The sequence below is a fragment of the Lampris incognitus genome, chromosome 9 (genome assembly GCF_029633865.1).
Source record: "Lampris incognitus isolate fLamInc1 chromosome 9, fLamInc1.hap2, whole genome shotgun sequence".
NCBI classification, from domain to species: domain Eukaryota; kingdom Metazoa; phylum Chordata; class Actinopteri; order Lampriformes; family Lampridae; genus Lampris; species Lampris incognitus.
In genome coordinates this window covers 59,890,585-59,907,939 of record NC_079219.1, presented here as the reverse complement: position 1 = coordinate 59,907,939, position 17,355 = coordinate 59,890,585, and the positions used below count along the sequence as shown (strand labels likewise).

The following is a 17,355-nucleotide window of genomic DNA, read 5'->3' as shown; positions in this document are numbered from 1 at the left end:
ACAGTGCATCTGGAAAGTATTCCCATCCCTTCCCACCCACTGTATATAGTATCATGTATAGTATCACGTATATACATATATGTATATTTAGTATCACATATATACATATAGTATACAGTGCATCTGGAAAGTATTCCCACCCCTTCCCACCCACTGTATATAGTATCATGTATAGTATCACGTATATACATATATGTATATGTAGTATCACATATATACATATAGTATATCCATCCATCCATCCATTGTCTTAACCGCTTATCCTGCTCTCAGGGTCACGGGGATGCTGGAGCCTATCCCAGCAGTCATTGGGCGGTAGACGGGGAGACACCCTGGACAGACCGCCAGGCCATCACAGGGCTCACACACACACACACACACACACACACACACACACACACACACACACACACACACACACACACACACACACACACACACACACACATTCCTAGGGACAATTTAGTAAGGCCAATTCCCCTGACCTATATGTCTTTGAGTCACCTGACCTACATGTCTTTGGACTGTGGGAGGAAACCGGAGCCCCCAGAGGAAACCCACGCAGACACGGGGAGAACATGCAAACTCCACAGAGAGGACGACTCGGGACGACCCCCAAGGTTGGACTACCCCAGGGCTCGAACCCAGGACCTTCTTGCTGTGAGGGGACCGCGCTAACCACTGCGCCGCCATATAGTATATATAGTATCACATATATACAGTTAAGGTCAAAATTGTTAGCCCCCAAGGAAATATGGAACATTTCTCTAAAATTCTGCCCAATGTTTGCATCATTCATAAAACTTTACATAGTAAAACATTCATCAGTGTTAAGGCCCCTATTTGGTACATTTTGGAACATAAAATAAAAGTTCAGCTTTGCTTTATACCAAATGTAGCGAAAATTGAGGTGGTCAAAATTATTAGCCCCCCATGTGATTTGTTTGCTTTCAAACCACACCTGAGCAATCAATCAGCATTGAGCTTTACTGAAGGGACTCCAGTGAACAGGGCTAGTGGCACGTGAACACTTGACTGAGAGGGACTACTCTTATTAAAGTCTTGGTAAGAAGTAATTTCATCATGCCAAAAAGTAAAGAAACCAGTCTGGAACTCAGAAAGAAGATAGTGGATGCTCATCTTTAGGGGGAAGGTTATACTGCCATTTCCAAGCGTGTCACAGTGTCTAGAACAGCTGTGTGTTGCATCATTGCAAAGCACAAGGAGACAAATTGTGTTAGAAACAAACCTGGGCCTGGTCCAAGTGCAAGATTTCAAAAACTTTGGAGAGGAAAATAGTCAGAGATGTCAACAACAATCCCCAGATCTCTGCCAAGATGACTGTTGCTGAACCGGCCTCTTCTGGACTTGATGTTTCAAGGAAGACTGTTGTGAGGACTCTTCATCGTGGTGGGCTTCGAGGTCATCGTCCAAGAAGAACTCCATTGCTCACACAGCAGCACATCAAAGCCAGACTGAAGTTTGCCCATGGACATCTGAAACATGGGCATGAGTTTTGGAAGTCTGTCCCTTGGTCTGATGAGACTGAACTTGAGCTGTTTGGGCACACGGATGTTGCTTTTGCTTGGTGAAGGAAGGGAGAGGCCTTCAACCCTAAAAACACAGTTGCCACAGTTAAACATGGTGGTGGGGGCATCATGCTGTGGGGCTGTTTTGCTGCTTCAGGCACAGGGAACCTTGTTCGGTTGCATGGGATCATGAAGAAAGAAGATTATGTTGACATTTTGAAGGATAACGTAAAGAAATCTGCTGCCAGTCTAGATTTAGGTCGCTGCTGGGTCTTCCAGCAAAACATGACCCGAAGCATACATCCAAGTTGGTCCAAAACTTTCTGAAGGACACCAAAATCAAGGTCCTGGAGTGGCCCTCTCAGAGCCCAGATCTCAATCCTATTGAGAATCTGTGGCGGGAGCTCAAGGTTAATGTCCATGCTGGAAAACCACACAATTTGGATGAGCTGGAACAGTTTGCCATGGAAGAATGGGCTGAGATCCCTCAAGAGACATGTGCCACCCTAGTTAGGAACCACCATAAGAGGGTGTTGTCAGTTGAGAGTCAGAAAGGTTACACTATTGACTACTAATTGTCAGAAGGCTAACCATTTCGGCCTTGTCATTTTTGTTTTTTCTTGTTTCAATTCAGCACATCAGTAAAATATCTTAATCAAGCTTAGTGGAGATTTTGTCTTTCATCTTTTGGAAACAATTAAACTATAAAAACTTTGGGTTATGGTAATTTCCATGGAAAAGTTAAGGGTTTTGTTTGATTTCATAAAGGGGGCTAATAATGTTGACCTTAACTGTACATACAGTATATAGTATTATGTATATACATATAGTATATATAGTACCATGTACATATAGTAAATACAGTATCATGTATATACATAAGAGTATATATAGTATCGCGTATATACATATATGTAAAAATATAGTACCATGTATATACATATAGTATATATAGTATCATGTACATATAATATATATAGTATCATGTATATACATGGATTATATACGGTATGTATAGTATCATGCATATACATAATATAGTAACTCACATACATACATATGTGTGCATATATATAGTATGTATATGTGTGTGTGTATAATATATATATATATATATATATATATATATATAGTGTGTGTGTGTGAATATATATATATATATTTTTTTTTTTACTATGTATAGTATCATAGCTGACTAGTAAGGAATGTTGTGTCATGAAGCACACAGCAGTCATGTGCATTTCAGCACAAGCTTCATGCACCGGCATCGAACCCTCACACACAGCCAGCCTCTTGTACCCTGGCAGACAGTACTGATGTGGACACCCAGCCTCCCTCATCACCAGTGAGGAACGGGATGCTCCATCCCCGGAAGGAGCCTTGTGCTCCCGCCGGGGCCGGCCTGGGTGAGACGCTGCGGCTGCTCGTCGGGGTGTTGGGCTGTTATGACAGCAGGAGTGGCGGCCGGCCGGCGGCTGGTGGACGTCCAGCCCGGCGTCCCTGCGCTGCAGTTTACATTCCGCTGCTGCGTTGTGATGCTGCTACATTAATATCTGTGTTGCACTTCATCCTAACATCCAAAGGGAACATACTTGTTAAGTTTCACTGCATCGCCAGGCCCCTTTCCGGACCACCCCGGCTTCTCTGTGCTTTTTGGCACCTCCCGTACGCACTGGAGCCGCCTGAGAGCCCAGCAACCGCCAGATACCGCCGATCCACAAAGGCTCGTACTGGCTCTTCATATCTGTAGTCATGAATACCTGCTAGTGAAACCAGTCCAGGCTCTTAAATTACTGTTGAGATTCCGTGCTGCTGACTGGACGTGTGATGAAACTTGTGGATTGCACAACGGAAGAACACTCTAGAACACTCCAGAACTCTCCAGAACACTGCGGCTGGACTGAGCAGAAGATACCACGGTCAAGATTAAATCTGTGGTTGTGTTTTAGTTCAACCGCTGGAATGAGTCACAGGTCGAACCACGAACACAACATATGCGAATGCTCATCAGTGTCGCTGCACTTAACACACACACACACACACACACACACACACACACACACACACACACACACACACACACACACACACACACACACACACACACACAGAGTGCGAGACCTTCACACTCTCTGTGGAATCAAGTCTGTTGTTCTTTGAGAAACAGTTCAAACTCCACGTCTCCAACACCGCCTCTCACCGTTTAATAAACTTGTGAATTCTGTTGAGACCATAAAACCTGATGGGTCAGGTGTCCACCCCACCTGAACAAACATACCGACGGAGTGTGTGTGTGTGTGTGTGTGTGTGTGTGTGTCCACACAGCTACTCACATGGCTAAACTCGCTCATTCTCCCACAGACAGACCTGGAGGAGGGGTGACTCCTCCGGTCTTTGCAGGAAACCTCCATCAGTTCCAGTGAAACTACCTGAGCAGCAGCCACAGCTCACTTCCTGCACTGCATCATGGGAGCACGCGGGTTGGTGTGAGAGAATGAGATGTCACGTGAGGTATTTTTGGTTGCATCAGTGCGCTCCCAGATAGCAAAACTGCAGTGGCCCGGACCCGTCCCACACCCAACACTTTCATCTGGCCCACAGACCACATGGAATGGTGGCACTTGGGTGGTCCGTTCCCGTTTGCCAGATCTGGGCCAGAACCAAACCATAGCAATGCTGCATGTGCCACAATATTTGCCAAAAAAAGGCCCACATGTGATTTGGCATATTTGGGCCGTATTTGCTATGATACATGTGGGCCACTTCAGGCTGACATCCAGTTTGTCAGGGCCAGAAGAAGACCAGCAGTGCCGCATCACTGCCTGAAGTGGCCCACATCCAGATGCTGTCTGGGCTCATGTTGAACGGGTGTATTTTGGAGCGAGGCAAAACGGACGCGTTAAGGTGGACTGATGTCAAACTACTTCCTCCTTCTCAATGCCACTAATGTGAAGGTTGAGGGAAAGTACTAGAAAGGTCACGAGAAAATAGGAGAAGAGAATAAGGGAGCAAAAGAGGGAAGATATAAAATACTCAAAATAAAGAGAAAAGAAGAGAAGACAACAGAAGAGTAAAATCGGGCAGTAAAGTGATGGTGAATATGTTGTGTTGTAGTGTTGTAGTGCTGTAGTGTTGGGGGCTGTGTTCAGTACACTGAGAGAGCCACAAAACCGGAGTCACATTCCATGTGTGTGCAAACCTACATGGCCAATAAACATGATCCTGATTGTGATTCTGATTGTGAATATTTCTGTACAAGTGTTTAATAATACCTGCATGTCGTCAGTCAAAAGCTAAGCTGGTGAGTATGAGGGGTGAGTATGAGGGGTGAGTATGAGGCCTGAGGATGAGGGGTGTGTATGAGGCGTGTGTATGAGGGGTGAGTATGAGGGGTGTGTATGAGGCGTGTGTATGAGGCCTGAGTATGAGGGGTGCGTATGAGGGGTAAGTATGAAGGGTGTGTATAAGGGGTGTGTATGAGGGGCGAGTATGAGGCCTGAGTATGAGGGGTGTGTATGAGGGTGTGTATGAGGGGTGAGCATGAGGGGTGAGTATGAGGGGTGAGTATGAGGGGTGAGCATGAGGCCTGAGTATGAGGGGTGAGCATGAGGGGTGTGTATGAGGAGTGGGTATGAGGGGTGCGTATGAGGGGTGAGTATGAGGGGTGAGTATGAGGGGTGTGTATGAGGGGTAAGTATGAAGGGTGTGTATGAGGGGTGTGTATGAGGGGCGAGTATGAGGGGTGCGTATGAGGGGTAAGTATGAAGGGTGTGTATGAGGGGTGAGTATGAGGGGTGAGCATGAGGCCTGAGTATGAGGGGTGTGTATGAGGAGTGGGTATGAGGGGTGCGTATGAGGGGTGATGATGAGGGGTGAGTATGAGGGGTGTGTATGAGGGGTGAGTATGAGGGGTGAGTATGAGGGGTGTGTATGAGCGGTGTGTATGAGGGGTGAGTATGAGGGGTGTGTATGAGGGGTGGGTATATGAGGGATGAGTATGAGGGGTGAGTATGAGGGATGAGTATGAGGGGTGAGTATGAGGGGTGAGTATGAGCGGTGCGTATGAGGGGTGAGTATGAGGGGTGTGTATGAGGGGTGGGTATATGAGGGGTGAGTATGAGGGGTGTGTATGAGGGGTGAGTATGAGGGGTGTGTATGAGGGGTGAGTATGAGGGGTGAGTGAGATGAAGTGGAGACATCCAAGCCACACATAAAGAGGATAATCCAGCCTTTGTTTGATTCCAGCAGCCTGAGTCTGTTTTTTCCCCTCTCTTTTCACCACAGATCTGCTTGGCTTGGTCCGTGACTACGGGGCCTTAAGATTGATGCTCCTTGTCACTCGTAGGAAGTAGGAACTGCTAGGCTTCACTGCGGCCCATGTCCTCATCTCTGCACTCGGCGGGACGCTGCATAGTTTGGCAGAGCCTATTCAGGAGGGAAACCCGTTAATGGTGAGAACCAGTGCCACAGAGCCTGCTTTCCCAGCAAGAGCAGAGAACCGCTGAGGACGGCATTTCTCCTTGGCCTCCTGTGGCCCTGATAGAAAAGCCTCATCTAATTTCTCAGGGATGAGGAGGATGGTTTCATGCAACGGGGTGGGGTGGGACGAATTTGACTTTTTTGAGTGAGAATGAGAGGCAGCAAGCCGAGTTCATGCAGCAAAAATGTGAACTGTGATCTTGAGTCCTGCCGTCGCACTTGGCCGAGGCCCAGAAGTTACAGTCGGGCAGGTAACACGGGATAAAATCAGGCGAGAGTAAATGGTTTGGACTTCGACTGGGGCAGATTATGTCCACCTCCAACCTGTCAGGAGCAGTGCTTATATAACCTACGTCATATTAATGTCGGAACCAAAGGTCTACTGAGCTCCATAAATTGAACATCAGTAGGGGCCTCCAATGAGTGCCAATGGTCATCAAGTAGAGCAATAAATTCCACTGCTGAAACACAGATATGACTTCACGCAAGAAAAACAATGCTAGAGTGTAAATGGAAAGCTGAAAGGCTTTCTTTAACCGCTAAACACTTTCAAAAATCTATCGCATGAATTCGATTTACAGTAATATCAATCAACTGCCTCCATCACCACCCTCGGTGACAAACCCTGGCACCAACGCCACGGCCCCTTGATGTGAAGCCCTCTGAGTGGTGGGACACCCTGTCAATCATGTGGCTAATGGGCTGTGAACAGTTTTCCAGTGTTTGGATTGGAGGGTGCTTGGATGGGGTGCCAACCCAAACACCCAGGGCAGTTTTCAGCTGCTGTGCTTCATGCTGTCCACATGACTCCGTCACACAGCTCCATCCGTTAGCCCACTTACAGCCTCGCTAAACGTCTGTAAACTCTGAGTAAAACCTTTCGGCTAACATAAAGCACTGATACAAGAGTATTCGGTTATTTGGCTTAGGTCCCAGCCCGCTCGCTATCATCAACTGCTCACTCACATCCGGGTCCGGACTTGACTATTTTAAAATGGTCTGTGTTCAGCCCCTCCTCAAAAAACCCTCTCTGGATCTGGCAAGGGTGGAGAATTATAGACAAATTTACAAACTTTTTTTTTTATTCGAAATCCTTGCAAAAATTGCTGCGGACCAAATTGTTCAGCATTTGGTCCACATTTTCGATAAATTTCATTCTGGCTTTCGTCATAAGCATAGTACTGAGACTGCATGACTAAGAGTGTCCAATGACATTCTTATGCATGCTGATAAAGGTAGTCTATTCTTATTCTCCTTGATTTAACCGCTGTCTTTGACACCATCGATCATGCCATCTTCCTTGACAGGTTGGAGAACTGGGTTGGCATTTCTGGTACAGCATTAAATTGGTTTCACTCTTATCTGACTACTACTACTTTCAGCTGCTCCCGTTAAGGGGCGCCACAGCTGATAATCCGTTTCCATCTCTTCCTGTCCTCTGCATCTTCCTCTGTCACACCAGCCACCCGCATGTTTTCCCTCACCACCTCCATAAACCTCCTCTTTGGCCTTCCTCTTCTCCTCTTCTCTGGCAGCTCCATATTCGGCATCCTTCTCCCAGTATACCCAGCATCTCTCCTCCACACATGTCCCTCTAATACACTCGTTCCTAATCCTGTCCTTCTTTGTCACTCCCAAAAGATATTTTAATGTTTGTATTAACAATCCTGTATCCTCATCAGCTCCACTGCTGTGTGGAGTCCCTCAGGGGTCTGTCCTTGGGCCAATCCTCTTCCTCTAGGTCATTTGTTTTAGTCACTTTCAAGACATGTCATACCACTGTTATGTTAATGATACTCAGATTTCTCTGCCAAACCCAATAACCTGAATCAACTGTCCTCTCTCCATGATTGCTTAGCTGCCACCAAAGACTGGAAGTCCTTTAATTTCCTCCATCTAAACCCCGACAAAACTGAAGTTCTCTTAATTGATCCTGAGAACTCTGCCACTGCAGTTGATCAGTTTATTGGTCCACTTCATTCAAACATCAAACCTACTGCTAAAAATCTCCGTATCATCTTTGACAAGAATATGTCTTTCGATCCCAACGTTACTAAGTTTGTCCAATCCGGTTTTCTTCACCTAAGAAATATTGCAAAAATCAGAAATAGCTTGTCTTTTAAGGATATTGAAAAATTCACGCTTTCATTTTCTCCCATCTAGATTACTGTAACTCCCTCTACTCTGGCCTCAACCAAGCTACTTTAAATCGCCTACAGTTGGTTCAGAATGCAGCTGCGAGACTACTAACTAGAACTAGACTACTAACCAGAACTAGTCGTAGGTCCCATATTACCCCTATTCTTGCATCCCTCCATTGGCTTCCCATAAAATTCAGAATAATCTATAAGATCTTATTGATTACATTTAAAGCCCTGCATGGTCTTGCCCCCAGTTACATTTCTGATCTTCTCGTTCCTCATTCCACTTCCTGCCCACTCTGATCCTCAAACCTCGGTCTTTTATCCATCCCTCACTCCAACTGCAAAACGAAAGGTGACCGCACCTTTGCAGTCTTGGCCCCAAGCCTCTGGAATAATCTCCCACAATCCATTAGATTCGCTGAATCTTTGGACTGTTTTAAGCGGCTTCTAAAAACCATCTTTTCAGACAAGCCTTTTTATAGATCCCCACCCGACTTGTTGGTCCGTTACTCCCTGTGCCATGTTTTATACTCATTGCATTTATTTTATGTATTTATTCATATTTTCTGTATTGAGTGTAAAGCACTTCGTAACTGTATGTTTTTAAAAGTGCTATATAAATACAATTTTACTTACTTACTGTTTTTGATTTGATTTTTTTCTAATTAAATTCAGCTCTTCCGATGCTTTTCATTTCCGTTACCAGCCACGTTTTACTGTCAGCTGAGTAAGTCTGCACATTTCCCGTTGTAAAGATGCATCCTCCTCATCTCTCCTCTTCTTCCAAGTTCATCTTTATTTTCTTACACACCTTCAAACTGTCCATGAAATAAACAGCAAAGGAGGGCAGCAGACTGCTGCTGTGTGACAACGCTGAAGTCAGAAACCTCCACCCCTCCACCCAACCCCTCCACCCCTACCTCCCAATGAGACAATCAAGAAGACACTCGTATTTTCTCACTTTGTCTGACAGCTTCTGAGCTCTTGCGATACAAGCGGCTGAATTGAGTTTCCTCTGTAGGGTGTCTGGGCTCAGCCTTAGCGATAGTGTGAGGAGCTCACACATCTGGAGGGAGCTCTGAGTAGAGGCGCTGCTCCTTCACGCTGAAAGGAGCCAGTTCGAGATGGTTCGGGCATCTGATCAGGATGCCTCCTGGGCGCCTTCCTTTGGAGGTTTTCCGGGCACATCCAACTGGGGGGAGACCCCGGGGTAGACCCAGAACTCGCTGGAGGGACTACATGTCCAATCTGGCCTGGGAACGTCTTGGGATCCCCCAGGAGGAGCTGGAGGGTGTTGCTGGGGAGAGGAACGTCTGGAGTGCCCTACTTAGCTTGCCGCCACCACGACCCGACCCCAGAGAAGCAGCTGAAGATGAATGCATGAATGTCTGAGAGCTAGGCATACAGACTCTCACCACACACACACACACACACACTTCACTTCACTGCCTTCTTGTCTCTGTGTTCTCAAGGTTTAATAAAACTACTGAGAGGTCTGTCCTTAAGACTACTGAGAAGTCTGCCCCTAAACACACAATATCTCTTTCAACACACACACAGGCACATGTGTGGCACAGTGTGGGCGACGGTTTCTCTTCTTCAACACACACAAAGACATGTCCACGCACAATGCTTCACAGTTTATTACATCCTTGCCTGTATGAAGTGTCAGTTTAACATCAGCTTAAACTTTACAGCAGTCTTACTCTGAACATACATTCTCTTTTCACACACACAGACACACACACACACACAAACACACACACACAGTGCAGACTGCAGCTGACGTGAGGACGGCATATTCAGTAGATCTCTGCAGAGTGGGCCTGAGCCCTCACATCTCAACCAAACCCCACCGTCACAACCAATCTGCAGGGGAACAAGCCAAAACCCGGACCCTCCCGCTGACCCTTCCTCTGCAGCCCTCCACCCCGGGGCCAGGATTCATGAAGCCTGGATGCCTGCTGGGGGCGGGGGTTCAGCCCAGCCTGACCACACTGTCAGGACGACCTCCTTTTTTTAACCCATAACATCTCCATCAGCCATGCCTCCCTGGGGAGGAGAGGGAGGAGGGAGGAGGGAGGAGCAGTGCTGAGCACATCGGTTTGTCTTTACAATCGCAACAAGGCGACTTGCGAGGCTGAGAGCATGGAGGAGGTGCACATGCACTAAATAAGCACATATACAGTGGAGCAAGGATGGAGGGACAGAACTACTGCACATGCATCCGGGTAGCATAGCGGTCTATTCCGTTGCCTACCAACATGGGGATCGCCAGTTCGAATCCCTGTGTTACCTCCGGCTTGGTCGGGCGTCCCTACAGACACAATTGGCCGTGTCTGTGGTTGGGAAGCCGGATGTGGGTATGTGTCCTGGTCATTGCACTAGCGCCTCCTCTGGTCGGTTGGGGCACCTGTTCGGGGGAATAGCGTGATCCTCCCATGCGCTACGTCCCCCTGGTGAAACTCCTCACTGTCGGGTGAAAAGAAGCGGCTGGTGACTCCACATGTATGGGAGGAGGCATGTGGTAGTCTGCAGCCCTCCCCGGATCAGCAGAGGGGGTGGAGCAGAGACCGGGACGGCTCGGAAGAGTGGGAGAATTGGCCGGGTACAATTGGGGAGGAAAAGAGGGGGGTAAAAAAAAAGTATTACTGCACACAACAGCAGGATTCAAAGAAAAGGAGAGAAAAGGAAGAAATCGCCTAAAAACCATCTGATCCTGGACTATTATGACCTCCGTCACGATCAGATGACTCGAACCTCTTGTCTTCACTTCATGTCTCCAACACCCGGCAGTTCAGAGCAGACGCCAGCCAGAAGCTTCTTGTGGAGGACTGAGCCTGTCTGCTCTGCTGGCCCGTCCACATGGAGACACGTCTTCATCTCCATCGCTGGACCTCGTTCTTCTCTCTGTCAGGGGGACGTTTGGCCTCTTGGTTTGTATCATGCACAGTCTCTACATCTCCTCCTGTCCCCCGTGTTTTCATCACTTCTCACATGAGACTGAACTTCAGTGAGAGTGAACTGAAACTGCAGAGTTATGGAAAGAACGCTCCGGAATCCTGGAGCACGATGAAGACTGTGGCTGCCAGCTGGGAAAAGTCTCTGCCTTCGTTACAAGGCAGCCAACTCCGCTTCACAACATGCTGACACAGAATGATCATGTGTCTTACTATCAGCCCGCCTGACGGCATGTGGACCAGCAGCACACTGGACTTCCTCTACTTCCACGGTGCCGCTCAGACTGCTGACAGAAGCAGTACGCAGAAGATAAGGTTGGACAAGATAAATCTGATCAGTTCCCGAATGGACATTTGATTGAGGAGCTGCAAGCAGGAGTAAAGCAATGTAACATGCTGATTTAAAATACTGCAAGAAACAAACACGCAAACAAACCACACAAAATCCCCCTTCACAGCTGGAGCTGGTGAGGGGCTGCAGCCTGGACACCAACGCCCTCTGAGCTGCTGCTTTAGGGGCACATGCCATATGAGTTGGAATAAACAGAATCAACAGGCTGTCAATAGGGCCACCACAACAGACCCCCGTCAGCCTGCAGATCACCAGACCCCCATCAGTCTGCAGACCACCAGACCCCCGTCAGTCTGCAGACCACCAGCTCCACGACGGCGTGGCCTGTGCAGAATAAAACTGTTCTGAACAAACACAGAGAATATGTGTGCGTGTGTGTGTGTGTGTGCGTGTGTGTGTTGGGAGCAGATTGGGGGTGGGAGGGGGGCAGCAGTGTGTATTAATGAACAGGTCAGCACCTGTTTATAGAGAAAAGAGCAAGAACGTAAAACAGGAAGTTGTTCAGAGTGTGACAGGCTGTTTATTGAACTTTTTCTGCAGCTTGTCATTAAAAAAAAAAGCAAAACAACAGCAAACACCTCCGCCACTACTGCAACACAACAAGTGAACACAACAACGCTCATAATACTCATGACACCATAAAGAGCTCATAGCTAGTTTTAAGATTGTAGGGATTGTGCAACTACTGCCAGAACGCCACTTTCCATGTGACGATACTGGGAACTAAGGTCAACCACCAATTCAGCTGCATGTGTGTGAACAGAAGTCCTGCAGAACCCGTGTGTGTGTGTGTGTGTGTGTGTGTGTGTGTGGGTGGGGGTGGGGGGTGGGGGGGGTGAACAGAAGTGCTGCAGAATCCGGAGCGTCAGCAGAACAGCAGCTTCTGCTCAACAAAAAAGCTGCACTTGTTGCTTTGGTGCAATGCATCTGAATTCATCCAAGTAATGATCGCAGAAATGGAAAAAAAAATTAAAAGGCAACCATGGGACTACATTTATATTTTCATAATTAAATCTGAATTTGAATTAAGTCGCCTATAAATTTCCATAATCCTGCACAGAGCACGTCTGGCCTTGTGGAAAGCAGCGTCTCTGGTTCTGAGACTGTGTGGGTCTGCCAGAGTGTGACGTGACTGCTGAGCACCGATGTCAAATCTCTTTTTGCAGACAGCAAATGAAGTGCAAGTACAGAGTGGAAGGTCCAAAACCCAGTCCTGCTGAAGGCCTGCAGGGCACTGGCGGCGCTTCGCTTTCATTTCGCCGCTAAAGCCGCCCAAAATGTGGCCGAAGCAGAACTGCCGCCTCAATAAAGACGGCATCAGCAGAGACGACTGACGGCCCCTCAAACCACTTTCCACTCACCCGGGCAGCAGCCGGCCCCTCGGCCAGCGCACATGACGGGAACCGCCGCACAGAAACAGCCATAAAACCCGTCAAATTAAAAGTGATATTTCACAGCGCCGCTAACTAGGGCTCATATTTCCCAGCGGGGTTTCAGTCTGGCTGTGCTGTGCAGCTTTCTACTGTTGTCATCGTGACGCCAGATGAGGAGGTGTCACTCCTGCGACATGGGGGAGCTACAGGAGCGAGCATCTTTCCTGCCGCCTGCAGCCCCAGACCGGGAGACGTGTCCGCTGTGCTCTGAGACACAATGGCAGTAAGCTGGACTTCAGGGACTCCACCTAGGTGAGGTGGACTCGGCAGAACAAGTGGCGGTCCCTGCGCTGTTGTGGACTTGTGTTCTTTCAACTGATGAATATTATTACCTCATTAAACACCGTCAGTTATGGCAGCACGCTTTTTCACTGCTTACCTACTCGGCCAATTACCCCCCTCCTCCGAGCCGTCCCGGTCTCTGCTCCGCCCCCTCTGCTGATCCGGGGAGGGCTGCAGACTACCACAGGCCTCCTCCCATACATGTGGAGTCACCAGCTGCTTCTTTTCACCTGACAGTGAAGAGTTTCACCAGGGGGACGTAGCGCGAGGGAGGATCACACTATTCCCCCCCCCTTCCCCCCCGAACAGGCGCCCCGACCGGCCAGAGGAGGCGCTAGTGCAGCGACCAGGACACATACCCACATCCGGCTTCCCAACCACAGACACGGCCAATTGTGTCGGTAGGGACGCCTGACCAAGCCGGAGGTAACACGGGGATTCAAACCGGCGATCCCCGTGTTGATAGGCAACGGAATAGACCACCACGCTACCTGGATGCCCACCTATTGTGTATTTTTGTCATGAGCATATATGTAACTCATTATTTCCTCAACATTAGTCCTACCCGGATCCTGAAGACCTGAAGTGAATCTGTGTGACAAAGCCAGTCTGCTGGTTTCTGAGTGGCGAGCTGGCTGACAGGACCTCCTCCATCACACCACAGCTGACGGCAACATACACCACGTACAGCACACTGTCAGCATCTCCACCACCACTTCCACAAACACCAGGCCTGCCTCTGTTCACCACCACCGCACACAGCCAGAGACAAAACAAACGCACCTTACAGACACTCCACCAGACCACGGGAACTGGTTTCAGTCCAGGACTCATCTGATAGCGCTCTGCTTGCCAGTGTAATGTGGGTTTTGTGTACAATCAGCATGTGGTGAGCTGACGACAACACACAATACAACTCTTATGAGGTGATGTCTGTGTGAGTCTGTTCTTCATTTAGAGGTCACACAACGACACGCTGACTCTACCATACACAACGTCACATCATCCCATACACACCATCACACACATACCATCACACCATCACATCATCCCATACACACCATCACACACATACCATCACATCATCCCATACACACCATCACACACACATACCATCACACCATCACATCATCCCATACACACCATCACATCATCCCATACACACCATCACACACACATACCATCACACCATCACACCATCCCATACAAATCATCACATCATCCCATACACACCATCACACCATCCCATACACACCATCACACCTTCCCATACACACTGTCACACACATCCCATCACACCATCCCATACACACCATCACACACATCCCATCACACCATCCCATACACACCATCACATCATCCCATACACACCATCACACTATCACACACATACCATCACACCATCACACACATACCATCACACACTTGCCATCACACCATCACACCATCCCATACACTGGAATGCTGTGGTCAGGCCCTACTGTGGAATGAGCCGGGGGTCCAAACAGAGATGACCTCAGTGGGCCAGCAAGGCGAGCGGCCCGTGACAGTCCGTTCTGCGGTCAGAAGGAGGCGGTTCTGCTTTGGTAACGAGGGGAAAGCTTAGATCCTCAGCAAGCAGCAGCCAATTATGTGTGACCCTACAATGTTCCATAACAACAACCCCGAAGGCCAGAGGAGGAAATGAAAGTAAGTGGAAAGTTTCTGAGAAATAAAACTTGTGCCGCAGTTCTAAAATGACAGGCTTCGGGCCGAGGCAGATATACGATAGCACAGGAACGGTTTCTTCTGCACTCTCAGACAACAGAGGAAACACAACGGGCACGCACTTCATTCACCGGTGTAAATTCTCCTGGAGGTTCAGCTGAGTATTACTCAACGTATTTCAATATCACCATGGCGATTTAAAAAATAAAGCACAACACAGGGACGGTGGATCAGCGGCTATGTGATGTATTGTGAAGGTGCGTTGAGCCTGAAACTTCAACACGGGCCCCTTACCCCGCTCTCCAACAACGGCTTCCAGGACCACGAGAGGCAAGACGTTTGCTTCCATGTTGTGCGGCCAGGGGAACGGACACCGTTTGAGCGATGACTACTAAAACACGCTTGGCAGAGTGCAGGGTGTGCTGGGTATTTTTCCCTCACAGAATACACTTGGCACAGAACCTTTAAAAACACACCCTCTGTTTACCCAGATCCAAACAGCAGCAGGACCTCCTCCAGAACCGTGTGGACCGCACACCAGTCAGTCTGATGTGAGACTGACACAAGTAAGCATGGCTCCATCACACAAATCAATATGCTCCTCTGGTGAGCTGTGTGGCACGCCAGCATCTGGCATGTGCGTCGGTGAGCCAACACTGGCAGGCCGTCGCTCCTGGGTTCGTTTTAGGAAAATGTTGAGCAAATACCGAGAAAGCACCGCTGAAATACAGCCTCCGGTATGTCATTTATTCATTTCAGGTTTTTTTTTTTTTTGTGTGAAATTCCAGAAGCCTGCTGCTTTGGAGCTATCAGTATTTACAGCTCACAGCGGCGAGGTCTCGGCAGGACCTGGACTCTCTGGAGATCCCGGCCTCTCTGATCTGCGCAGCTGGACACAGCTCACAAATAATCGCTTCCTCCACCGCGTCCAGACAAGCATGATGTGCAAGCTATCCTCGCAGACGTCTCCCTTCAGGGACGGCAACTAAATCAGCTTTTCACGGCCATGTATCATCCGTTATCTTTTAGTGCGCCTTATCTTTGCAGATCCTTAAAGGGCTGGGATTAACTATCTGATACCGGTAGCTAATGCTAAGACTGCCATACCTCCGCTTTAGACATGGAAATACATTTCTAGAATATACAGGAAAAAATACGGAGCAGAATCAGCTTTTTTAAATGTACTATAGGACCTCCGCGTATTTTAGTCTTTACATGTGTAACAAATATTCAGTCAAATAAATACGTAAATTAGTTGCACAAATATGTGTAGAATAGAGATGTGATGAGGTGGGTCGGTGCTGGTACCGTGAGCGAAGCGGTGGACCCAGTAGTAGCAGAAATCCACTCCCAGGAAGGTCAGCCACCAAGTCCAAGCCGAGTCCCAGGCCAGCTCCACCACGTGGAGGTGGTTCCATATGTAGAGGTAGCTGCTCAGCTCCCAGTTCATCAGCAACAGCCTAAGAAACATACAAGCCACACAACACACGTTCGAAACGGTCATCTGCACAGATTCCTGTGAGAACACTGTGGTGAGCATCTCTGGCAGTGTGGTCTTCCACATAAGGTGTTCTACTGCACACATCCAGAACCTTCTGTGTGCCTACAGGAGGTACAACACTGTGACTCACACCTGCTGCTGGGTGGAGCTGCAGGAAGGTCATGTAAATGACAGCGGGCTCGTGGTCGTGAAGAAAAAGGCACATGGCTCCACTGACCTCAGCAGCTCTGTGAGAATGCAGCTCGACTTTTCCTGCCACTAAAAAGGATTGTTATTCACCTCCTGATGAGGTCTTCTCACCATGGCTTCCATCTGGATGCAGGACTCATTCTACACTTTTGGGAGAACATTTTAAATCACCACATGGGTTTGTGCTGACCGATCATAACAACATGAAGAAGATGAAGAACCGCTCAGGATGCAGGTTAATCTGTTTCCAAACCAGAAGGGAGTGAAAATCAAAATATAAAAAGTGCAGATGAGACAAAGTAATCTGAGTTTTTTAAAAAAGCTCTCATCACCAAATTCCAAGACCAGTTCAATAACACCCAAAATGTAATTAGATTAAAAAGAGCAACATGTGATTTGAGTAGAAGAGAAATAACAAAGACAAAAACTCACCAAGAAGGGTGTGACAAAAAAGTAAAAAGGTTTGATAGCATGTAAAGAAAATTAATACAAAGAATCATTGTAATGACAGCAAATTATGAGAAGACAAAGAGACAGATATATATATGAAAAATTTGTTAAAAGAAACACTCAGCGGTAGGAATAGTGCTCAACAAATAAGGAGCAAAATGACTGAATGAGAATTTACTTGACTAACTTGAGAGTCAAGTAAATTCTTTATGAGACAGTACAAGCCTGTTTCATGCCATAAGCAATCATCTAAACCCGGCCACTGAGGATGCACAAGTCAATGCATTCTTAGCGCCGATCCCAAGCCCGGATAAATGGGGAGGGTTGCA

The 17,355-nt window shown here is 47.9% G+C and overlaps 1 protein-coding gene across 1 annotated transcript in view; it reads right to left on the bottom strand.

Moving 5' to 3' along the window:
• Positions 1-17,355, bottom strand: part of agmo (alkylglycerol monooxygenase) — an 88,517-nt gene that overhangs the window by 63,627 nt on the left and 7,535 nt on the right. Inside the window, exon 3 of the mRNA XM_056286780.1 lies at positions 16,195-16,346. Within this exon, the coding sequence (XP_056142755.1) occupies positions 16,195-16,346 (152 nt within the window). The remainder of the gene's footprint in view (positions 1-16,194; positions 16,347-17,355) is intronic.